The sequence below is a fragment of the Alligator mississippiensis genome, chromosome 1 (genome assembly GCF_030867095.1).
Source record: "Alligator mississippiensis isolate rAllMis1 chromosome 1, rAllMis1, whole genome shotgun sequence".
Taxonomy (NCBI): domain Eukaryota; kingdom Metazoa; phylum Chordata; order Crocodylia; family Alligatoridae; genus Alligator; species Alligator mississippiensis.
In genome coordinates this window covers 448,186,737-448,213,130 of record NC_081824.1, presented here as the reverse complement: position 1 = coordinate 448,213,130, position 26,394 = coordinate 448,186,737, and the positions used below count along the sequence as shown (strand labels likewise).

The 26,394-nt window shown below is 42.7% G+C and overlaps 1 protein-coding gene across 7 annotated transcripts in view; it reads right to left on the bottom strand.

Moving 5' to 3' along the window:
• Positions 1-1,179: 1,179 nt before the first annotated feature.
• The window catches only part of DEUP1 (deuterosome assembly protein 1), a 114,693-nt gene continuing 89,478 nt past the window's right edge, over positions 1,180-26,394 (bottom strand). For all 7 annotated transcript variants that reach the window (XM_059721293.1, XM_019483620.2, XM_059721288.1 and 4 more), the window contains 2 exons: positions 9,988-10,291; positions 1,180-1,405 (listed from right to left, as the gene is read on the bottom strand). In XM_059721293.1, the coding sequence (XP_059577276.1) occupies positions 1,232-1,405; positions 9,988-10,291 (478 nt within the window). In that variant the 3' untranslated portion in view covers positions 1,180-1,231. The remainder of the gene's footprint in view (positions 1,406-9,987; positions 10,292-26,394) is intronic.

Below are 26,394 nucleotides of genomic sequence, written 5' to 3'. Positions count from 1 at the left end.
ACTCATGAGGCCTTACCTGGAGTACTGTGTCCAATTTTGGGTCCCAGACTTCAAGAAGGATTTGGACAGTTTGGAAACAGTCCAGCACAGAGTAACAAAAATGAATTAGAGGCCTGAAAAACATAACATATGAGGAAAGGCTGGAAGAACAAGAGTTATTTAGCCTGAAGAAGAGAAGATAGGAGTGGGATTTGATGACAGTCTTCAAATACCTGAAAGGTGATTATAGACAGGATGGAGAGGGGCTCAGTGGTCAGAGGGGACAGGACTAAGAGCAAAGGGTTCAAACTGCAGCAGAGGAAATTTAGGTTGGAAATTAGGAAGAACTTTTTGACTATGAGGGTGGTCAAGCATTGGAGCAAGCTACCTGGACAAGTTGTGCAATCTCCGTCCTTGGAAATTTTCAAAAGCAAGATGGACAAACACTTGACTGGGATAGTTTAGTCAGGGAAGATCCTATCTTGAGCAGGGGGCTGGATTAGATGTCCTACTTTTCTATAATCTTAAAATAAGGCTTTTCAGATATTTAAGTATTAATCTATAGTATTAGGAACATTATAAGCCAGATTCTGTGCCTCCTGTTTGGTTTTGTTCTACCTAAACCTTATTTGGACAGAAACACTATATAGAAGATTAGATGGGACTGCATGGCCCTCAGCATAAATTAGAGCAGGTTCAGTGCCATTCTAATCTTGTTCATCTGCAAAGCTCCCAGAGGTTATTCTTATAGCCTTGAATAACAAGATCATGCTATACAATCTGTGCTAGAAGCTGCTAGAAGGATAGTCTATTCCAATTCTATGCAATCAAAAAAATTCCCTTTGTTCTAGTTTATTTTCAAGTATCCAGGTCCCCTGACTAGATAACCCCCCTTTCCCAAAAGACTTGTAAGCATCTTAACATACAGTGCTCCAAATGGATCTCTGGTACATGAAATTCAAGTAGATGAAAACAAACAACATATTCAATTTCTAGATATTTTTAGATAGATGAATCTCTGCAATATATTATATTAAAAAGTTTTTTGTCACAAAATCCATAGCAGAACAAAATAATGGTAAAACAGGACTTCCAAAGAGCCCTAATGTTACAATAAACCTATTATTTCAGATCAGCCTTGTCAGTAAATATTTTAAAAAGATGGTAGTGGAGTTTAGTTTTGGGAATCAAAGTAGTAGGCACTTTGTCATAACTTTATTTTTTTTAAATTGGATATAAAAAGCTGAAAGGCTCATACATGTCTGTTGTGCATTAGCCAGGCATATTTTTTCAGGGTATTTTCAGAATGTCTTTGCAGTTCTTCAATATGTGAGCTTAAAAGTTCTTCAAATTCTTTTGCTCGATTCTCTTCTTCTTCAAAGAACTTTTCTGCTGCAGTTGTAGGGAAGGACATCTCAGGGGGAGACTTCACAACACAGAGAGCAGGCACAGTTAGTATGGATTTGCAAGTACAGCAGTCTTTTTACATTACTGAAGCTTAAAACAATTTCTTATCTTGAGTGATACAACTGGTAACTCTATGCATCTTTTTCTCTCTTTTCAGTAAAAGATAGATCAAGGCTATGCCTATGCTGCAGAAGTGGCTGCTGCTGTTTGAAATGCAGCAGGAGGGCTGAGGTAAGCAGACCTGCTGGTGTGGGCACAGCTCTGCTGGCAGAAGGAGTTTTTCTGTTGCTGAAGTTGCACCAGCTCCCCCCCACCCATGATAGAAATTGTGCCACCAGGAACCACTCTGCCGGCAGAGTAACATCTGTGGGGTGAGATCTTTTTACACTCCTAGTTGACTTAGCTTTGCCAGTATAACTTGGTAATGTAGACAGGGGTTTAGGCCCAGCTCCTGCATGGGTTGTGTTAGGCATGTAACTCCTATGGCAGTTAGACACCTAAATACCTTTGAGGATCTGGGCCTTCAGCTTTTGGAGTGTCATTGCAGATAATATTACCTTTTATTCTTTAATTTGGCTTTCTGACAATGCTCCATATCCTTTGGCCAGCCAAGGATCATTTAAGTCTCTGGTATAATTAAGGGAAGACTCAGGAAAAATCCACTGTTTGGAATTAACAGCATATATTGCAGCAAACTGGCCGCGTCTATGTGAGATGCTGACTGCGCAGTCATTTAGTACTTGTATAAACAAGTACTAAATGACTGTGCAATAGCCCAATTTACTGTGGAGTAGCACTGGCAAATGTCTTTTTCTTGATGCTACTACACAGTAGCCTAATACTACTGCACAGAAGTGTTGGGTCACAGTTGTTGCCATGCAACGCTACTGCGCAGTGGTATCAGGCTACTGCACACGCAGCAGCTCATGGAGACACAGCCACTGACTCTCATGTATATTAAAACTATTAAGTCTATACAATACCAACAGCTGGTAACCTCTATGAAAACCTTTACTTAAAACTTTAATATGGTATGGGTTACACGTCATTCACTACTGCTAAGTGAAGACTGAAAATAAAGGGGATTATTTTTGCCAGTTTCTGAGCCAGTCCTGAACACTGTTGCATCTTCCCTATAATTTTTTTGTTCTCATTACAGTACTATGGGATGTTTCCTGATAGCACACTAACAGCATCTACAATTTCATTGCAATGGATCTTTTCTAGTTGGACCTCTTTTGTCTGAAGTTGTATTCTTGCTCTTGCTGGATGTTATATATTCTAAGTAGCCCCTTTAAAATTTCCATTATTTGATGCTCATTTAGCAGCAGTGATTACTATGTAACAAACCAGGTTTTGGCTGAAAATGAAATGGGTTGAACTTACAGTTGTGTAAAGAAAAGCAGAGACAAAATTTTTTGCTGGACTTGGTTTTAAGGAATTTTCCTGAGGTTTTTGTATCAGTAACATAGTGAATTTTTAGAATACACAAAATATCAGAGACTAAATTAAATTATAACATTTTCCCTAAAGATCTGTTTAACTATTTATATAAATCCATTTTCAAACTATAAAGCATAAGGAAAATCTGCTGTAGCAATGAAGCCACAGAGAAATATAGTTTTCTGTGCCAGCTGCATTAGGAAGGGTTCTTAAACCATTTGCTGTAAAGGGTCTTAAAATAAGAATTCTGATGTAAAATAGGATTTTAAAGATTTTAACTTAAATGATAACTTAAATACTAGAAATTTGTGTGCATTGTCACTGGTCTTTCCTTCAATGCTAATGTATAATATCCTTTAGCTATGGCTGCTGGGTTATACCTAACATTATGAGAAGATTGCAGACACAACGGTAGACAATGTATCTTTGTCACTTTAAACAGTATATTGCGAACACCCTGTATACTAGGCCTGTGTGGCTGATTTGGAGGACAGTGATTTGATTTGGAGTTTCAGATCACTGTCCTGAATTGATTTGGCTGAATTAGATTCGGAGATTCGGCGCTGATTTGGAGAGATTAGGATCAGCTGGGGAAAGGCAGGCACAGCTGGGCAGCAACAAGTTCTCCCGCGGCTCCTCTGGCTGTGCCTGCCTCTCCCTGGGTGGGGGGAGCTGTGGGAGAAGCCCCTAGGGCTGCCCTGCCTAGCCCCAGCTTAGTCCCGGCACTTTAAAAAAAAGCAAAAAAAGCCCCACACTCACTGGCAGCAGGAGCAGCAACTGGGGCTTCTGGGAGCTCATGGCAGAGCCCCTCATGCAGCTCGGGGCAGTGGGGACAGCAGGGATCGCCCCCCCTCACCTGGCACCTGTGTGGCAACTGTCCCATGGCATGGGTTCAGCGCGGCTCAGCAGAGCGCTGCGCACTGTCTGGGAGCTGGGGCCACTAGGGCTGAGCGGTGCCAGGCTCCGGCTGACACGTGGAGCTGCCCCAGCTCCCAGGAGAATTAAACCATGGGCTGGGGAATCGAACAGGGGGCTCAGGAATTGTACTGGGGCAGAGGAATTGAGCCAGAGGCTCAGGGAATATTCAGGTCCCTGAACATTTCTCCAGTACCCAGTTTGATTCCCCAGTTCCCCGATCTTTCCTCCAGCTCTTCCTACAGGGCACAGGCTCCTGGAAGATGCATGATGACAGTAGGCTGCCACTGCCAGTTGGTGGTGGCTCTGGGCTATTTCCCCAGCTGGCAGCAGCAGCCTGCTGAAACCCCATGCAGATCCAGGGGCCGTGCCCCCTGGGAAGAGCTAGGGGAATGATCGGAGAGCTGGGGGATCGAACCAGGAGCTCTGGTTGCCAAGCCACGCTGCACCCACGCCATAGGGCAGCTGCCATGCAGGTGCCAGGTGGGGAAGTGGGGGAATCCTCGCTGCCCTGTGCTGCAGGGGGGCTCTGCCATGAGTGCCCAGAGGCCCCAGTCACCACTTCTGCAGCCAGCAAGTGCAGGGCTTTTTTTTTTTAAGTGCTGGAAGGCTGGGGATGGGGTCAGGCAGGGCAGCCCAGGGGGCTTCTCCTGCAGCTCCTCCGGCTGTGCCTACCTCTGCCCCAGTGCAGGGAGCCACAGCCCACAGGGGCTCTGCCCTGCTGCCACTTGCCAAGCTGGCATGGGGGTGGGGAGAGCGCGATGCAGGCTCAGTTAGCTCTAGGCAGCAGCAGGGCATAGCCCCTGCTCCCATTGCTATGGCACCCACATCAGCAGGGGCTCTGCCCTGCCACTGCTTCCAGGTGAGGTGGGGGGGGTGGGATGTGGGCGTGGTAGCACTGGGAGCGGGGGCTATGCCCTGCTGCCGCTTGCCCCCTTCTGCTTGGAACAAGCCGTACCCGCATCCTGCCTCCCCCCTCCCCACCCCAGCTGGGCAAACAGCAGCAGAGCAGAGCCCCCACTCCCAGAGCTGCCGTGCCTGCATTCTGCATCCCCCCCGTGCCCCTCCCCAAGTAATGAATCCCCCCACCCCAGCTGGGCAGCTTGTCCCAGGCCCAGCCCCAATCCCTCTCTCTCCCATACCCCTCTCCTTCCCCCTCCCCCAATCTCAACAGATTTACCAGCTGGAGGCAGCTGTCAGCTGCCTGTTTAGTCTATGGCTGAATCTTCAAATCAGCTGAATCTTTTTCCAAAGCTTTCCAAATCAATTTGGATGCTTTGAATTGATTCGGAGCTTTTACTTGGTCTCCCAATTTGATTCGGATTTGGAGATTTTGTCCCTGAATCGGTCCGAATCTCCTCTGAATCGAATCAGCTACTGAAGCTTCACACAGTCCTACTGTATACCTCTGTAGAGACTACAAGTTCAAAAAGAGGGTGTGCTGTATTGAAAAATGCTACCTGTAGCAGATGTTAACCTATCAGTATGTGATTTACTCCTGCCAGAAAGTCTGCAGGAGGTTTATTTTCATATTCTGAAGTTTTGGGGAGAAAATACTGTATTGATCTCATGGAGGAATTCTTCAGAGGCCTGAGGTCCAAAATGGCCAGCATGTCATTATTTCTCTTTATAACATATGAATCTTATGTCCTTTCCAAAATCTCTCTCTCTCTTTGGAACTGTTTCTATGGCTCTATTGTGTACAAGATAAGAGTACTGTATTTGTCATCTGCTGATGTTACAAAGGATCTTATTGATAGTATTGGTTTATTTTATTTTACTCTGAAGAAAAGATAAACTTGTCCCAAGGACAACAGGTTCTACTTAATATCTTACCTTGACCATTTTAAGTACACATTTTATGAGGCGGCTTACTCCTAGATAAGGGCTCACCCTCAAATACTGCCCAGCTTTGGGAATCCCCAAAACAAGAAACACTTTTAAGATTTGACAGTTTTCCAGATATCCAAGCCTGAATCCCCAGAACATGTAGCTAAGGCCTCTGAATTCCTGGAGCTTGGAGGAGGTGGGTCTTCATAGAAACACCTTTGTCTCCACTCTCCCTAAAATGCTCACTAACAAAATATTTGAAGGATATGAAAAATGTTTCAACTGAAACTAGAGATGCTTTTGGGACACCTCTTTGTAAATTTGAATCTACAACAAATCTGATTCAAGTGAAACATCAGTCCTGAAAAGCCCTTAAGGAAATCTAGTTTAAAGTAGATTTTATATTATGTTTATTCCCATCTCACTGTTGTTTGCATGATAGCTTCAGTTGAACAGTCCTCCACAGTAAGAAACTGCCGTTGATAATCTCAGCACTGTGGCTGCTGTATCCATATTTAATCTGAATGATGTGTTCAGCAAGAATAATCCTTTAGCTAGTATAAATGTGGCTTTTTCTAATGAGGTTTAGCTTTAGCTAGAGTAATGAAGAGTTTTTAGTCTTTGGATATAATCAGGTTTTGACAGGGATTTCCTGCTCCATATTAATCCACCTCTTAGAAACCAGGTAAGGAATCACATAGCTCTTTTCAACGTTGCAACTTTTTTGATGTTTAATTTCTTAAAAAAAACACAGCACCTAGGAAGTTAGGCTCAATTTTTGTGGTTAATTTGATGAAGTTGAGCTAAGAATCTGAGTTAGCTCACTCAAACCTCCTGCTTTATAGATTTTTTCTTTTTATGGGAGACTCTTTCATGAGAGGCTAAGAGACTGTGCTGTTTTTTAAAGAGCTGACTGTGAGCAGTATACTTCACCATTCCCTGTGTAAAACTACTAGGAGGGGGCATAAACCTTTGAGGGGGGATGACAGTATGTGGGAGATTCCAAGGACAGTCTGCTGGCATGGATCCTCTGTAAGGAAAACAGTACCACTATGTGGCTTTCTATAGGACTCCAGGGGCACTTGTACATGTCACATTTTTGCCCTCTCTTGAGCTGCAGTGGCATGACTGTTTGCATGAGTGGGTTTTCTGGATGCTTTAAAAGTCTTTCTGGTGCATTAAACTAAAACTCCTTGGACATAGTTTAGTTTGGCTCACCACAAATTAAAGTGTTGCACCCATGGATTTATTGCGTGCAAACACAAGGGCACCCAATGATGTGTAATAAGCCTCTTTGACCACCAGATGGTGATGAGACTTTTTTGTAGTTCACCCCTTTGTTCACCCTCTGCTGCTTTTTTCCCCCCCCTTGTGCTGTGTGCTGGCTCCCTGCTCCCATAGCTGTGTGGGGGGCCCTGGGCAGGCCTGGGAAGCAGTACATCCCACTCTCCTGTGGCATCAGCCAGGGATGGAGCCCACAGCTGCAGGGCAGGGCATGGGGTCAGGGGCCCTGGGCTGGAGGGGCAGTGCAGGACTGTCCCACTCTCCTGCAGTGTCAGTCAGGGACTGGGCTTAATTTGTTCGAAAACCTAGCATGTACAAACACTGATGCAATGCTCCAAAATAAACAAGTTTAAATTTTATAAACCTATTTAATTTAACAAGGATTAAACTCTGTGATTTTTATAGGCACCCCGGCACCTGAAAAGGGAGAAGAGGGAAGTCTATTTTTTAGAAAAGAAGAATTGCTTCACCCCATGTTTTCACATTGAGTGGAGAATGAATGCTGAGACTGTGTTGGAACAGTTGGAGAAGAATTACTGTGGTATCAGAAAGGCCATAAGAATTGGTCCTTCATGGCTCTGTACTTGATACAGGGGAATATTTGACTAGAGCAGGTGGGAGACTTACACCTAGTTCCATGCTACAGCTTCTGACCTGGTTTTAGTGGTGGGAGCTCTCATCTCGCCTACCCCACTGTCTCAGTTTAGGTCTTGCCTTGGGGTTGTCACTGTCTATAAATTTATGAACAGTCCATAAAATAAAGGCTTAAAATCCTTGTACGTGAAGTCCATAAAAGATTGAACTGTCCATAAAAACTTAAACTCTGAGCTTGATTGAAGATTTGTCATCATAATGAGGCCGGATGGAAGCATTCATGGATAGACAGAGTACAGCAGCATCACCTTGTGTCTGAGTGGGAGCACAGTTTGGCATCCTGCAGGAAGCTCTGTCTCAGGGCTTTGTGACCCATGGGAGCCTTCATAGTTTCTACCCTCCCCTAGCTACATACTGCCACTGTGTCCCATCAGCTGCTTGCTTGGATGGTAGACAGGACCACAAGGCCCTGGGCAGTCAGACACCAGCTGGGACAAGCATGGAGGCAGTGCATCTAAGACAGAGCTGCAAGGCAGGGAATGGGGAGAGGTAGTAGTTGGGGGTCCATGCTCGGATTGGGGGGAGGGGGAAGTTGAGGCCAGTGGAGGTAAGGTTTGGGGGTGGGCTGGGGTGAGGGCAGGGCAGCATGGTGTGGGAAAATCAAGGTATGGGGTGATTAGGGAACTCTCGGGGTGGAGGAGGCATGGTGTAAAACCACTGCTGCAGGCATGTAAGACTTTAGTTGGTGTTAAACCCCTCAATTTGAATCTGACCCTTGTTACTGCTATTTAGGGCTTGGCATGTAAGATATCCATCAGTAAAAAGTATGGTTGTAAGTAAAAAGTTTGCAGATTGTCCTTAACATTGTTTTGAGAGTTGGCAACTTTGTCTTGCCTACCTAGAGTTGAGGGCAGGTTCATTGCTGCCTGCTCAACTATCTCAATATAGGTCTTGCCTACCCAGTGCTCAGAGATTAATTTCCCTGCAGCCTGCATAACTGCCCTTGTGTAGGTGAGGGCTGCCAAATTCACCTTGTGGGTTGAATGCGTGGTGTAAAGCTAGTGAGTAGGCTGGGAAAGTCCCACTTCTCCCTTCCTGTCCCACTCTCCCTCCCATCCTCCCCTAGCACAGTGGATCTCGTGCCTGCTCCAGCCAGTCTGAGATCTGTGCTGCGTGCAGCACAGATCCTAGAGTGGCTGGAATGGGTGCTGCATGTGGCACAGCTTGGCCAGGGGCATGTATCATGGATCCCAGACTGGCCAAAGTGAGTGCTGAGTTGCATGCAGTACCCTCACCAAAGGCAATGACCACTCTGGGAAAAGGCCACACATGGTGTCCTCTAGCCAGGCTGAGGTCCATGCTGCATGCATTGCTCTTAGGTGCCACATGAGTGTGGGTCCCAGGTGCCATGTGTGCTGTAGTGTGGCACCTGCTCCTGACAGTCTGGTGTCTACAACACACACCCCTGGCTGGATTACATTACATGCAGCACCTGTTCCAGCTGCTCTGGGATCTGCACTATGTGCTCACCTGTGCAGAGCAGTCCTGGAGCATTTGGGATGGGTGCTACACATGGTATGAACCATGAGCCCTGCCTGCAGGGCTGGTTCAGTGTGTGCTGTGCCCTGGGTGGGTCTGTTTAGAATCAGTGGCTACACTAGGGGCCAGATGGTGGGGCTGTGCAGGCCAGATCCAGCCTGTGGGCAATATGTTTGACACCCCTGGAGTAGACTTTGCTCCAAGTGCTTCTCTGCAGCCTGCACCTCTGTTTCAATGAGGACGTTGCCCAGATGCTGTCTGGGAGCTGTGTTCTTGTGGCCTGCTCTGTTTCTCATGTCTGAACGTGGAATGGTGATGAGTTGCTGTCAATCAAATACTTCTCAAAAAGGAAGGAGAATTATTTATGAGAACAGCAAATGTTGAGGAGGAGAAACCCCAAACCAATGAAGAAACCAAGAGATGTTGAGTTAAAAATCCTATGAAGCTTCTGCTATTAAGGGAGAGCTGGAGCCTGCTCTATATGTAGCCTGAAGGCAGTATCACTGGAAGCTTTCTCCCTAGTACTAAGTGTAGGCTCAGAGCAAAGATCTGGTCTACTCCCACTGGCAATAACAGGGACTGAGAATTCCCCTTTTCAAAAATAGGGATTACAACTTTCAGCAGCATTTTCTTTCTTTTTTGGTTGCAATGGTTTACAGCTAGAATAACAGGTACAGATGTTCCTTAAATTTATCTACCAGTCTGCTCTACAGAAAATGTATTTGTTAAAAGAACATGTTACTTAATGTAATACATTTGTTCTTTTTATGTGAGAATTGTTACAACAGGGTGCCCCAGTTGAAAGCTATATTGGGAACTTGCTAAAAGTTTTAAATCCACACCTCTTTAGCACAAAGTGCTTTAGACCTGAAGTTTTTGCTGGACCATTGCTGTATGATGAACACAAATGTCCTACCTTTTATGATCCCATGGGATGCATTTGGTTCAGAAATCAAATTTTTTTTACATGTGTGCTGAAGAAACATAAATACTCACCAGTGGGTTTTCTTCAGTGCTATATATATGGCTCAGTAAAACATCAATCCTCTCCTTTCCAGGAAATGGCTTGTCAACATTTGAAGTGTATGCCATTGGTGGTGATGGAGATTCACCATCTAGGTTCTGTTCCTGATCGCTACTAAGTCTATGAGAAGGTAAACTACTGCCGCTTTCAGATCCAATAATATCACCTTGGCCATGTGAGGTAGGACTAGGGTTTTGGAAACATCTAAAGGTTTTGAACATAGCTGTAGCTGTCTGTGTCTGTTTCATTTGCCATTCATTTTCATTCTGATAATTTCTAAAACAACAAGAAAAAGATTTAATGTTAGCAAACTATGACGACTGACTGACTGATTAGGTCCTGCTCTTAGGATGGAACGATCTTGTGCTCAAATACAGACCAGAGGGGGCGAGGGGGGATTCATAGATGTTAAGGTTGGAAGGGACCTCAATAGATCATCGAGTCCGACCCCCTGCATAAGCAGGAAAGAGTGCTGGGTCTAGATGACCCCAGCTAGATACTCATCTAACCTCCTCTTGAAGACCCCCAGGGTAGGGGAGAGCACCACCTCCCTTGGGAGCCCATTCCAGACCTTGGCCACTCGAACTGTGAAGAAGTTCTTCCTAATGGCCAATCTAAATCTGCTCTCTGCTAGCTTGTGGCCATTATTTCTTGTAACCCCCGGGGGCGCCTTGGTGAATAAATACTCACCAATTCCCTTCTGTGCCCCCGTGATGAACTTATAGGCAGGAGGGAGGGTGCATCTACACATGCAATTAATGCGATGAAATAAACTCAGGAGCAGTTTGAACCACAGTCAGTTGCTCCTAGGCGCAGCACATGCACCTGGGACAGCAGCAATTTGAGCTGGCGTGGAGCAGGCCCGTGGTTGGCTGGGTTGACCAGGTGAAATGTATGCCCATGGTCAGCATCTACACATGCATTTTGGTGCAGTAAAGTACTCTGCCGTAAAACAGTACTGTCCCCAACAGTACCATCCTATGGTGGAGTTAATTAGTTTACTGTGCCCTAATACCGGTGCATGTACAGACTGACACTTTACTGCAGAGCTAATTAGTTTATTCCACAGCAAAGTGCATGTGTAGATACACCCAGGAATGACTAACTATGTGCTCTTGTGCAAAAAAAAGAAGTCAACATCATATTGGGCAGTATTATCAGGAGTGTCACTTGAAAGTTAAGGGAAGTGATTCTGCTGCTCTATTTGGTAATGGTGAGGTCTTACCTAGAGTACTGTACAGTACTCACCCAGGAAAATTAGAAAGAGTCCAATAGAGAACAACCAAAGCGATTAGAGGTCTGGGAAACTTGATTTATGAGAAAAGGTTGAATGCATTGGGATTATTTAGTTTTGAGAAGGCTAGGGAGATGCGGACTGGATAACAGTCTTCAAATACTTGTAGGGTGGTTATAAAGAGGATGGTGATAGTCTATTTTCTGTGGCTGTGGGGACAGGATGATGAGCAATAGTCTTAAATTGCAGCAAGAAAAATTTAGGTTGGATATTAGGAAGAATTTTCTTATTTTGGAACAGATTACTGAGGTTATGGAAGCTCCATTCTTGGAAATTTTTAAGACCAGAACAGACAAATATCTGGCTGGTATGGTTTAGTCAGGGATTATCCTGCCTTGAACATGGGATTGAACTAGGTAACTTCCTGAGGCCCCTTCCAGATCTACTTTTTGATGAATATGAAATACAACAAGACCATGTTTTCTGTTGGATTATATCATTTTGCCCATTCTGCCATTCAAATTACTTTATATGTCAGTTCCATAATAGATCATTTTAAATTATTTTAAAGCAGCAGTAGGTTGTTGCCAGGCACTTTTGGAGAATGACACATGTGCCTGAAACTTCTTTCCCACTTTAGTCTGACATAGTCCAGAATCATCGGCCTGCTAAGATCTTTATTTTGTCATGCTTTAAGTGATTCAGTGAAATGGAAGAGGAAAATGCAAGTGAGATGAAAAAAGACATTATTAATAAAAGTCTGGAATGTTAATGAATTTTGACCTACTCAAACTTTGCTTGAATATTTTTAAACAAATAAGTGAATGTGCCTAGAAGTAAGCATAGAAGTTTTAATAAATCAAAAAACTTTATATATTGTATGAAAACTCTCATCTGTACCACTAAAATCAATGTGAGCTTTTTGCCATATTGTACTTCAATGACAGCAGGATCAAGACCAGAATAAGAAAATGAACACTTGCATGTACTTTTTAACTGAACAGGAATTTCTTTTTCTAATTATAACAACTGAAAAAATGCAAGATTATTCAATTCCTCGAGCACTTTATGAGGGTGTTCCATAGCCCTTCAGTCTCATTGACAGTCAGATGCATGTAAAATAAAATATTTTTATCTACTTAAAGCTCCACCAAGTAAGAGATACTGCAATTAACTGCAGTTTATGAAAGAAAAGTTACTACCCACTGCAAACAACTTCTCCAGGCAGCTGTCTGAGGAACTGCTAAAAAGATATTGGTGAAGTTTTGCAGTTCTGACTTCCACTAACTTAATTAGATAATAATTTCAAAATGAATGCTATTTGTACAGTAGAATATGAAGCAGAATCTGATAACTTCACTTTTTTCTTGCAAAACAGGTTTTTCTTTACATTTTTCTTGTAGTGAAGAGAGGCTCTGGTGCATAAAAGTCTGTGCTTATGACAAAGTAAAGATTCTCTTCTTGAAGGTAGCATATGCAATACCCAATACTTACTTTACTTAATTCCCATAGTAACTTTAATTCCAAATGATCTCAAAGCACTTTACTAACATAAAATACAGGTATGCAAATCCTACTAAAGATCAGTTCATCTGCCGCTGAACTATAATCACATTCATAGAGAAACATGACAGGTGTTCCAGAATGCACAGCGATACTACCCAGGAAAGGGAAACTGGCTTAATAATTCTCCAGGCATGGAACAACAGTCTCTGCTCCCATAAAAGAAGGGACTGAAGCAGTAGGAACTATGAGCCATTTTATAATCTCAACTTGAACATTTGGGAAAGGATGCCTCTGTAATGCTAGTGGGTGTTGCTTTTCTAGAAGCTCCCTAACACAAGCAGCAGAGATTCAGAAACCACCTCGAAGTAATAGAGAATATATTTTCCAATTGCATATGAAATGGGGATGAAAATAGGCATGATGCATACTCTGGATGCAATATATCCAGTAATTATTATCCACTCCAAGATAAGACTCCCTGAGAATATTCACAAAACACTCCAGTATTCAGATTCATTATATTTAGTATTTCTTTAAAGGAATTTTCCTTTTTACTCTTTACCTCTCATTGAATAGATACACTTTGCTCTTTTGAGCCAAAACAAATCCTTCTTTTTTCTGTTTTAAAGCCCATTCTGTCTGCTGTGGAGTAAGGGCATTGTGAAGAAGCTGCCATAAGTGAAAAGAGCTGGCATGAATAATAAAAACATGGAATTGTTCATCTTGTGTTCTGACCTTTTGGAAAGTAATTTTCTTTAAAAGCCCACAGCAAAGGTCTCTGATCTGTTTTTTTCAAAACTGATTCTCTATATATTTAATAATAGTTATTACTGTTATGTTGTAACTTACTTCACTAAGGCCAAGATTTCCAAACCCTGCTGCCTGCAGTTATGATTTCTTTAGATAGTAAAAACAGAAAAAAAAGGAAACAAAACAATACATTGAGATGCTTAAATAAGTGGCCTGGCTTTTCAAAGCAACCCCAGTTCCCATCAATGTCCCTGGAGCTCAGCTGCTGCTCAGTGGGTGAGTCTACACATTAATTAATGTGCTGTAGTTACTGTGCATTAAGTTTAGTGCTTGATAATCAAGAACTAAATCAATGCACAGTAACCAGTGTTACTATGCAGTAGTGCCAGTGCATACCTTTTTAGTGATGTTACTGCACAGTAGCATATTAGCACTGTTTGTGCTGTGACATGATACTGTCACAATAATACATGAGTATTATTAGGCTACTCATGTAGATGCACCCATTGTTTTGAAAAACATTTCAGCTATTTTTAGGTGCTGCAATATGGATTTTGTGCCTTGTCTTTAGGCACAAATGTCACAATTTTGGCTTCAATTTCTGTCAATATAATATCATAGAATCATAAAAAAATAGGGTTGGAAGGGACTTCAGGAGGTCATCAAGTTCAACTCCCTGCTCAAAGCAGAACTTTCCCAACTAGATCATCCCAGCAAAGGCTTTGTCTAGCTGGGTCTTAAAAACCTCCAAGGATGGAGATTCTACTGCTTCTCTAGGTAACCTGTTCCAGTGCTTCACTACCCTCCTTATGAGAAAGTTTTTCCTAACCTAAACTTCCCCTGCTGCAACTTGAGACCATTGTTCCTTGTTCTGTCATCTGCCACCACTGAGAACAGTCTAGCTCAGGGGTGGGAAATTATTTCAGGCGGAGGGTCGCTTACTGAGTTTTGGAAAGGCATCGAGGGCCACATGACAGGCAGTCAGGGGCAGATAAATATCAATTTTCTAAATTTTTTAGGGGCCCCACAGGCCGGATAGAATGGCCTGGTGGGCCACATCTGGCCCATGGGCTGCATTTTGCCCACCCCTGGTCTAGCTCCATCCTCTTTGGAACCGCCCCCCCGCTTCAGGTAGTTGAAGATTGTTATTAAATCCCCTCTCAGTTTTCTCTTCTTCAGATTAAATAAACCCAGTTCCCTCCTCATACGTCCTATTCCCTAGCCGCTTAACTATTTTCATTGTCCTCTGCTGGACTCTCTTCTCCTTTTCCAATTTGTTCACATCCTTTCTGTAGCGGGGGGCCCAAAACTGGACAGAGTACCCCAGATGTGGCATCACTAGTGCCAAATAGGGAAATAATCACTTCCCTTGATCTGCTGGCAACACTTCTACCAATGCAGCCCAGTATGCTGTTAGTCTCCTTCACAACAAGGACACACTGGGCACATCTATATGAGATGTTACTGAACAACAAGCTACTGCACAGTAGCTCATGGCTACCATACAGTAGCGTTGCTGGGCAGTAACTGTGAGATGACACTACTGTGCAGTAATGTTGGGAAAGAACCATGTGGCAACGGTACTGCTCAGTAATGCCGTTACTGCGCAGTCATTTAGTACTTGCTTGTGCACAGCAATTTACAACTGCGCAGTCTGCCACACATGTAGACACTGCCATGGTTGTGGTAATTTGTAGTGTGAACCTGGGTTAACTGAAATCAATGGGAAAACTCTTAGGTGTGGAGCCTTAGACAACAAACCAGGGATAACATTCCTACTATAAATAAACACAGACAAGGGATCTTTATGACTACAAGGTTCAGAAGCTGATCTTTATGTCTCATTTGATCTTTACTACCATCAGCACATGCCATAGCATTCAGAAACTGGATTCTGACAGGGCAAATGCTATCTTTTAAATGGTATCCTAGATTTTCCCTGGATGTTTTCCAGCTAGTTACAGGTACAGAACCTCTCAGATTCTGGTGCAAACACAGACCATAGAGACATGCCTGAAGGACATTAAAGAATATACTTGCTTGCAAGCTTTTTTTCTATTGTGAAAACATTTCCAGGTTTATGAATACAGGGGGGAAAAAACTTGGCATCTGGAAATTACCACTTAAAAAACCCATCAGCACCACATGTTTTCTATTTTTACTATCTAAAAAATATCTTTTCACCCTTTCTCCAATGCTATAATTACCATGGAAACAGAATAGCAAATTAAAACAGAAATAACATGGTTTATGTTCACAATAAAATAAAATATACCCTAGAGTCAAAATGAACCAGCAACAATTGCCTGGTTCATCTGCATACATCTGATGGTTGAAAATGTAGCTCTCATTTTCTGGGAAAATGTTGCTGTAGTTCCTTGCTTGGGAATTGAAAACTAGCAGGTACAACAGACTTAATTTTTACAAAGTCTGGTATGTTAATATGTGTACAAATTGCACATGGAATTTATGCATTTATTTTAATTATGACATTTTTAGGCATGAATACTCAGTTTGTACATACATTTCTGGTGACTGAATATGTGTAAAGTGTGTGCTTTACTTTCTGAAAATCAGGCCCAGAAAGTGTATACTGCTAACCTTTGGGCCACCACTTATTTTAGCTTCATGACCTACTCAAAGAAACATTTGGCAAGTCACAAAAGCTCGAATCTTTTAGTGGGTTCATAAGTTCAAAAACTATAGGTTTGGCTCCTTCAACCTAACATGTACACAAGTAAGCAGGAGTTAATACAGGATTTTTCTCACTTTGATTTTGCAAACTAAACTGACCCGTTACAGACTTATCAGGGAAAGGAGGTCATATTATACATTGGCCGCTTCCCTTGCATTTTGAATTTTAGTGAACATGAGGGCAAAACAGTAATCAAAACTATTCTAAAATGTCAAAATTCATTTTATTTTGCTTACTTTGAAGTGCTTAATATTGTTAGTTAGAATTTCAGCGGGCACATCTACATGTGCATTTATGTATTTTTCCTAATGCGCATTAAATTTAGTACTTCCAATGTGAGGTACTAAATTAATGTGCATTAGACTGTACTAGCAGTGCAAAGGCACGTGTTTTTAGTGACACTTGATATGCAGTAGCTTATTTTACTGTGCATTAGTGTAACAGCACATTTTTTTACACGCCACTTTAATGCGCAGTAAAATAGGCTACTACACATTAAAGTGCATGTTTAGATATGCCCAGTTAAATTTTATTCCCTTGCATTGCTTTAGCCTTCACATATGAGGCTTGAGCTTTTGTGACTCTCCAGATTCACGCTAGATGCATCTACACATGCAATTAATGCTCATTAAGGTTTTTGCACAGTACTTTAAGGTACTGCGCAGGTAACATGTGGCTGGGAATGAAATTACGCATGATCCTGTTGAGAGCAAGCTTGATCCCAAAGGAAGCAGCCCCGGGCTGGCAGGAGGCATGGGGGGTCAGTCCTGGGCTCGGGGCAGGGAGGCGAGGGCTGTCCCACTTCTGGGGCAACTCCCTGCCAGCCCCATGGAGATTGGGGCTTGCCCTGATCTGCACGGGGTGGCTGGGAACTGTCCTGCTTGTAGGGCAGCTCCTGGCCAGCCCTGTGCCTAGCCAGACAAGCAAAACTCAGCACGGGGTTTGCAGGGATCTGCCCCACAAGCGGGACAGTTCCTGCCTACCCCCTGCTGTTTTGGCTGACTGGGAACAAACTGCTCCTGGTCAGCTGTTTACATGCACACTACTGCACTTATCCTTGTTGAATTCCATCTGATTGATATTTCAAAACCCGTTCCAAAAACCCCTCATCCCAAACCACAAAAGTAACATCATCCATGTACATCAAAAGTGTCACCTGGTACTGGCCAAAGGGGATGATCTAGTCAGTGACCTGAACATTGAAGGGGAACAAGGAGACAGTGACCATGAGTTGATCACTTTCTCTATTCACTGCAAAGCTGGCAAGTTGGTCCTTGACTTTAGAAAGGCCAACTTCCACAAGCATAGGAGGCTAGTTGTTCAGGCCCTGAGAAACTATAATCTGGCAGGGAGGAATGTCCATGATGAATGGCTGCTCCTCAAGGATGCGATCCTTGAAGCACAAGGGAAGTCCATTCCAACTCACAGAAAAAACAGCAAAAGGGCTGGACAACCCCCTTTGGCTCAGTAGGGAACTCAAGGACCTCCTGCACCTAAAAAAACCAAACCAAACCAACCAACCAAACAAACACAAACTTAAGGGATGGAAGATGGGAAACATCACTAAGGAGGAGTACTTGGCACTAGCCCACATCTGTAGGGAGCAAACTAGGAAAGCCAAGGCTGAAATGTCTATGAAATCTATCTGGGGCTGGACTCGATGATCCTTCAGGGTTCCTTCCAGCCCCAAGGTCTATGAATGAATGTCTATGAACCATTTTTTCAGTCTATTCAGGCCATTCTAGATCCTACCCCTACCCTCCTGGGTGTCTGGAACTCCAGTCAACTTGGTGTCATCAACAAATTCGCTAAGTGTGGCCTCAGTCCCATTGTCCAAATCATTTATAAAGATATTAAACTACACTGGACCCAAAACAGACCTCTGGGGAACCCCACTGGGGAACCCCACTTGATACCTCCTCCCCATTAGATATTGAGCTATTGATGACTACAGTATAAAATGCTTTAAAACTAAAATTCTTCTATCGTCTTCTACAGCAAGATTCTTATGAGCCACAAGAATAACAGTAATTCCTAGTAAAATAAAGCAACTAATAATTATTTTTTTTCTTCCCTTAAGAATAATGCTCGTATTGTATGAGAAATCATGTGTGACAAATTGGACTGATTTTTGATCAAATTACAAGGCCAATGGACACATGAACATGGTAGATATTCTACACATATCTGGGGCTTAGTGAAATTCGTGGTCTTACAAAATCTAAAGGTATTAAAGCTCCTTAAGAAAAAATCCTTAAGCTCCTTAAGAAAATATCCTTTATATTTGTAAAGCACCTAGCATAGTATGGATAACCAAGAAACAATAAAATACTACATTTTTAGTATGAGGATGAGGCCAGTCAGTCTCACCTCCATCCTTGGTAAAGTCTTTGAAAAAATTATCAAGGCTCACATTTGTGAGAGCCTGGCAGGACAAATTATGCTGAGGGGAAACCAGCATGGGTTTGTGGCGGGCAGATCGTGCCTGACCAATCTAGTCTCTTTCTATGACCAGGTTACGAAACACCTGGACACAGGAGGAGGGGTGGATGTCGTATACTTAGACTTCAGGAAGGCCTTTGATACGGTATCCCACCCCATACTGGTGAACAAGTTAAGAGGCTGTGATGTGGATGACTACACAGTCTGGTGGGTGGCGAATTGGCTAGAGGGTCGCACCCAGAGAGTTGTGGTGGATGGGTCGGTCTCGACCTGGAAGGGTGTGGGCAGTGGGGTCCCGCAGGGCTCGGTCCTTGGAACAATACTCTTTAATGTCTTCATCAGTGACTTGGACGAGGGAGTGAAATGTACTCTGTCCAAGTTTGCAGATGACACAAAGCTATGGGGAGAAGTGGACACGCCGGAGGGCAGGGAACAGCTGCAGGCAGACCTGGATAGGTTGGACAAGTGGGCAGAAAACAACAGGATGCAGTTCAACAAGGAGAAATGCAAAGTGCTGCACCTAGGGAGGAAAAATGTCCAGCACACCTACAGCCTAGGGAATGACCTGCTGGGTGGCACAGAGGTGGAAAGGGATCTTGGAGTCCTAGTGGACTCCAAGATGAACATGAGCCGGCAGTGTGACGAAGCCATCAGGAAAGCCAATGGCACTTTATCGTGCATCAGCAGATGCATGACGAACAGGTCCAAGGAGGTGATACTTCCCCTCTATAGGGCGCTGGTCAGACCGCAGTTGGAGTACTGCGTGCAATTCTGGGCGCCACACTTCAAGAAGGATGCGGATAACCTGGAGAGGGTCCAGAGAAGGGCAACTTGTATGGTCAAGGGCCTGCAGACCAAGCCCTACGAGGAGAGACTAGAGAACCTGGACCTTTTCAGCCTCCGCAAGAGAAGGTTGAGAGGCGACCTTGTGGCTGCCTATAAGTTCATCACGGGGGCACAGAAGGGAATTGGTGAGTATTTATTCACCAAGGTGCCCTCGGGGGTTACAAGAAACAATGGCCACAAGCTAGCAGAGAGCAGATTTAGATTGGACATTAGGAACTCTTCACAGTTCGAGTGGCCAAGGTCTGGAACGGGCTCCCAAGGGAGGTGGTGCTCTCCCCTACCCTGGGGGTCTTCAAGAGGAGGTTAGATATGCATCTAGCTGGGGTCATCTAGACCCAGCACTCTTTTCTGCTTATGCAGGGGGTCGGACTCGATGATCTATTGAGGTCCCTTCCGACCCTAACATCTATGAATCTACATCATTTAATGATAGCATTATCAAAACATTTATTTTAAAGGAATTTTAAAGTTAAGAATATCAGCAGATAATTAGATAAATTTGCTGGTATAAAGAACTGGAATCATCCTGTAAGATTAGAAATGACAAAGGACTAATTATGCAGGTTCTAAAAACTTTATCCTTCTTAAATCTTTGCATACGAGTTATTAAAATCTTTGCTGCAACAAATGATTTAACATTGCTGTTGAAAACACAAGTTTTTCATATTAGTAAGCAAAATATTTAACTTTTCATTCTATTTTACTGTTCTCCACTGTGCTAAGTATATTTAATGAGTACTTTATTTGTATATTGTATGCTAATGATAAAACTCGATGTTTATCATATATCTGAAAGTTAGTCTGTACTTCAATGATTAAAATGAACTGAGAACTAGAGGAATAACTACAGTATACTTTTTTAAAGGCTGAATGCACAATATCTTTATATCTCTTACTGTTTTTCCCTAATAGGGAGTTCAATGTTTAATTTATTTTGGACATATGAAGTTTCATTTCTTTTTAAAATCAGGTCACAGAAGAACACCAAAATAAGACAAAGCATTAAAACTCATTTAATGAAACTTCCAACAAATGAAACTGGTAGGAAACAAAGCTCTATAACAGGATTTGTACTTCAAATTGCTTATTAAGCTAATCTCCTAGAGCAGTTTACCTCTTATGTTGGTTTGTATATCCCTTTGCTGTCTTGTTTTTATTAGGCAGTAGTAACATATTCTGTACTGTTTTGCAAAACAAGTAGCAAAAGAATAACCTATGCAGAATACAGTATACAAAAGACGTTTTAAAAAATATTCAATGATAAAATAAGCATAACAATTTTTATACTTTTAAATAATGAAATACCAATCAGATACTTCTGAAGCTTTATTAATTGACAAATTCCTACAGTATCTTAGAAAGATATAACAATTTATTCCAAATGTACTAGCTGAAGTGACTGTTGTTAGGGCATGCAAATGAAAAGTAGGATAAAAGGTAATCTTTGTGGATTTACTGGGAAAATATTGTTATCATATTGGCAACAGAGAAACACATCAGTGTATAACCACAGTCTAATTCCACAGCAGACACCACAGGCACAGACAGATGTGATCATTTTTGCCCAATTTGGTGACAGAAAGCAGTCTATAGCTGTGACCAAACACAAGTGCATGGCTTCAAACTGCTTCAGAAATGGCTGGCTGGGTGAAACTCTGAACCCTTGCATGAGGGGTCAGGTGAAGAGGGTATAAACAGACATTGCCAATGAAATAGATTGGCTGTACTGGGACATCCTGGCAAGTCTGATTTGCTTCTTGCTTGTTGTCTCACAAGGTTGGCCCCTGCCACTATCAGGAGTGGTTGGGGTCTGATTCTTCAGGACAGCACTCAGGGCATGCATCTCAAACTAGGATACCTTGGGGTTTCCTCATTTGTAGAGACCACAGATCAGATTCTCTGGGTGCCTGCCTCAGCAAATGGGAAGGGGAATCTGACCTGGGGCATGTCTCTGCAAATGGGGCAACTTTGGATTTCCCCCAGGCTGGGTGCAGCAGTGCAATATGCAGCTAGGGAATCCCCTGCTAAGGGACTCCAGGGGTGTGCCTCTGCAAATGGGGGAACCCGGACAAGTGCTTCTGAGGTGTCAGGGGCCCAATCCTGTGTGCCCAGGAAACTCCCTGGCAGGGCTGGGCCCCTGAAGCCCTTGGAGGACCTGCGTGGGAGCACTTGTTTTGGGCTCCCTGAACTCTTCTGCCTAAAGCAAACAGACCACTGCTGCAAAACAGCAGCACAAATTCATACCACCTATGCTGCAGGCACAAATTTGGTCATTTTTGGTGCAAAAAGGGGTATGGATATCTGTTTGTTTGGCTTTTTGCTGCCACTATGTCACTTCCTATCTTCATTATAGACATGGCTGCTTAGATGGATTTGCCCCAGTAGAAATAAAGCATGATTGAATACATTATAAGACCTCCAGTGACATTTCTATATAGAAAAAACTCAGGGTGGGAGTAGTATACAGCTTTCCTAGCTGCACAGATCAAATGAAGGGAAGTTTTGTATCTCTAGTTCTTTGCAATATACTGTCCCTATGCAAAGGCACCCCTTGTGCCTAAGACTGAAGATATTTTTGCTAGCAGTATTTGCGTGATCTGTGTACACATCCTAGTTATGTCACTCTGCTTCCTTCTCAACTGAAAATCCCATCTGTGTTCCATTCTGGCAGTAATTTATACATAATGGTGGATGCTTGGTGTCCTACCTATGACCAACAGACTGCCCTACCAAAAAGAGGCATCTAATCTAGAAGCCTGTACCAAGCATTATGTCTGGAGGAAGTTTGTATGGAACTCTGAGAAAGACAAAAGGCTAAATCCTCTTTCTCCTTCTGTGCCTAAATTGTATGTATGTAGTCACATCACTTTTGGCACTTATGCCCAGGTTATGATTCTGCTCAGCATACGCAAGCCCATATATATCTACTGAGGAAGCTGAGTAGAGCTGTGCTCCAGCTGGGTAGCTGTTCAGCAAGGTAGGGTGGCTCAGGTAGGTATGTAAGACTATGTAAGTCTTGAAATTATAGTCACAGAAATGATAGCTGGAGACTCCAAGCTCCCTCTCCCTCCTCCAGCTGCTGCTTCCTACCTCTGCCCCTGTCCCAGGGAGCAGTGTGACAAAGCACAGGGACTGAGAATGAGTCTGGGCTGTGTGTTGGGGGGCAGATGGGAGATTGTGCCTGCATGGGGTAACAGTGAAAATGGTGCCCAAGCGCAGTGGTGGGGAAGCAGTGTGCCCAAGAGTTTGGGCTGCAGTGGGAGGTGGGGAATCACATTCATGCAGTGTAGTGGGGGGGGGGGGGATGTATAGTGCAGCAGTTGGCAGGGTATATGGAACAGCTCGGGGGGGTTGAGAGGAAGTGTCTGTGCAGCCCAGGGGCTTAGAAGTTGGACAGCTCTGATTTAAAATCATGAAATCATAGTGCTGGAAACAGATCTAAAGAAATCATCTAGTACAATCCCCTGCATTGATGTAGAATCAAATAGACCTAACCTAGCCCTGACATTTGCCTTACCTGTTCTAAAGACCTCCAGTAAAGGATATCTCACAACATGCTTATGCAGTCTGTTACATGGCTTCATCAGCCTAACAATTAAATGTTTTTTTCTAATATCCAACCTAAATATTCTTTGTTGCAAATTAAACTGATTTCTTCTTGCTCTCCTTTCAGGAGCAAGGGAGAAAAAATGATCACTATCATCTATAAAATCACTTTTTACATATTTTCAGAATGGTATCCTCAGCCCTTGTTGCTAGACTAAACAAAACTTTTCTTTCAACCTTCCCCAATTGGTCCTGTTTTCTAACTCTCTTATCTTTATTGTTGCTCTCCTCTGGGGTATCTCCAGTTAGTATTTCAGTATCTCCAGCATTTTTCTTGTGTGTGGTACCCAGCAGAGAACTCATTCTACTCTACTCCACATGTACAACTATTTCCCATTGCTTATATATGACACTTCTGTTAATAGATCTTAGCCTTTTTTACAACAGTATACAGTTGTGATCCATTACAACCCCCAGATACTTTCCTGCCATACCACTGCCTAGCCACCTATCTGCCATTCTGTATTTGTGCATATGATTTCTATTTCCCTAGTATAGCACTTTGCACACATCTCCATTGAATTTTAACATTGATTTTAAACATCTTTCCCTTATCAGTATCAATTTGAAATCTGATGCAGTCATCAAATTATTGCCCATTGGCAACAATCCCTCTCAACTTTATCACATGAAAATTTTTATAGGTGTACTTTCTGTTTCAACTTTCAGGTTGTTAATAAAAACAGTGGATAGGACCAAGCTCAACACCCCCTCCACCTGCAGGAACTCACTGGGAGTGATTTCGCATTTGACAGTGAACCGTTGATAATTACTTGTTGAGAGCAATTTTTCAACCAGCTGTGCACACACCTCATCATGATAAGGTTCACGGTGATTATTTCTGGACTACATTTTCTTACTTTTTTATGACTATTTCTCCCGAGACAGTGTCAAAAGCCTTACTAAGTTAAGACATGTGATACCTACTAATTCCCTTTTCACTAGCCCAGTCACCCTGTCAAAGAAGAAAATTAGATACGTTTGTCAACAACACATCATGTCAAAACCAATGTTGTGTGTTTTATTATCTTATTGTCTCTTAGGTATTTTATAATTTGTGCAACCTTTAATATACTATAACCATTATATTTTTTAAATACTTTTGGATCTTCATCATAGTAAAAATTAATAAAATAAAATGGAGAATCATATGAAATCTAATCACATTTTACAATGTCATGTTACATTCGTATTTAAAACATTTATGATTTTAATTAATTCCTATTATTAGTCTGATTCCAAGCTTTCTCAGGCTGTTTTTAAGACACACTGCTCACCATAGACTTCTAGGGAGTATCACGTTGTTTCCAGTGCTATTACAAGCATCAGAATAGACCAGGGGTGGGCAAAGTGCAGCCCAGGGGCTGGATGCGGCCCGCCAGGTCATTCTGGGCCACAGGGCCCCTAAAAAATTTAGAACATTAATATTTATCTGCCCTGTTCTGCCTGTCATGCGGCCTTCAATGACTTGCCAAAACTCAGTAAGTGGCCCTCTGCCCAAAATAATCGCCTGCCCCTGGAACAGACCTATTGGGTGTGTACCCATAAGCGGAAATATGCATTTCCCCAGGGACAGATAGCAGCGGCACATATTTGTGCTGCTGCTAGTTGTTCCTGGGCACACCCGTACACATGTGCACTGGCATGTAGCAAATTGCCCTGGGTGGGGTAGGGGAGGCTGGGGCCTGCACCTGGGCTGGCCCCAGCAGCCTTACCTAGGGGCCTCCCAGGGCTGCAACAACAGTGATCCGGCTGCTTGGAGCCTGGCTAGCAGCCAGAGCGTGGCTCTGGCCAGCCAGTCTCTGGTTTCTGGCAGTGCCTGCTGCAGCCATGTGTGCCACTCTGCTTTTTTTTGGCATTTTTTTTAGATACTAGGATTTCTGTATCAGATTAATGTGCATTTTGCAGAGCTTCAAAAGGCTTTGAGGTACCACAAACCACGTTTCCACTCATGGGGACACAGCCACCACGTTTCTATAGAATACCTACTCTCTGGGAAAGAGCTATTATACTATTATGATTTCCCATTTCTAAACTACATTTATATTACATTGCATGTGTAGAAAACTGTCTTTCAGAAAAAATATAAGAAATTAGAAAAAATGTTTCAGGTAAAAGTTACTTGCATATTCGTATTGTAGAATAAATATAGAAGTAATTTAGCAATTTAGATACTTCCCAATCTATGTCTCTAATTAGCAGTATATGAGTAAAAAGCTAGTAAAATATAGTATAGGATATAAAAAGCATCTTAGAATAGCTTTCTAAATGTTTGGAAAGACAGGGAACAGGGTAAGATATTTTCAGATAGGAGCAAGTTGTTAGTCTGACCTTCATTTTATTGGTAAAAATAGCTATTTTTCAGTTTAAGAGTTATGAGTGAGTTTAATATTTTATATTCAGATGGTGCATGATTCTGCAAACCACTTAGTGCAGTAATGTATGTTGACATATGAATCATCTAGTATACTAAGAAAGTCTTTCTTTAGTATCTTTTGAAAAAGCTCATTTAGTTAATATAAGAGTATTGTTTATCCCTATGAATTTCAAGATAAAATACACCTTTTAATTAAAAATAGTCAATGGCAACTAAAGATGTTAAGAGCAAATCAAGGTAAAACCAAGCTAAACTTGAAACTAGTTCATAGTCATTCATTTCAGAGGTTATTGGATTAAATCCAGCCACACATTTGAAGAAAAAGCCAGAGATGTAACAAGCAGTTTTGGTGGCCAGGGTGGTGGCAGCAGCTGGGCTGATGGTGGTGACTGCGGCAGCAGCTGGGCTGGGAACAGTGGCTGCTGTAATTCTTGTGCCCCTTTAAAATCAGCACCTGAGGCTGGAGCCTCTGTCACCCACCATTATGCTGCTGAAAAAAAGCTATCAACAAAAAGCCCTTACAGATGCAGGGAAAACAAAGGACAGATGAATGTATGATGCTGTTACATAATCTGATGAGAAATGTTACCGAGAGTGGAGGAGAAGAGTGAATAATATGTATATCCAAATTTGAACCTGCTCTCGTAGGTAGAGGTTAGGTTAGATATCCAAGCCAGTTCTCCCTGAAAAAACTAAGCAAGAGACAGTGGTTCCTCCCTGGTCCTTTTAGTCAACTGTCCAGTTTTTGGGACAGTCATCTGATTGCTGAAAGACCTGTTTCTCAAATCTCTTCTTTCCCTCATTTAGATCAGGGACTTGACTCCATATCTCCTTCATCCCAGAAAATTGCCCTAGCAAGGCAATCTTTTGCAGAAGCTTTTCCACGGCATATAAATTATTATTAAATATCAGTGTGTGTAACT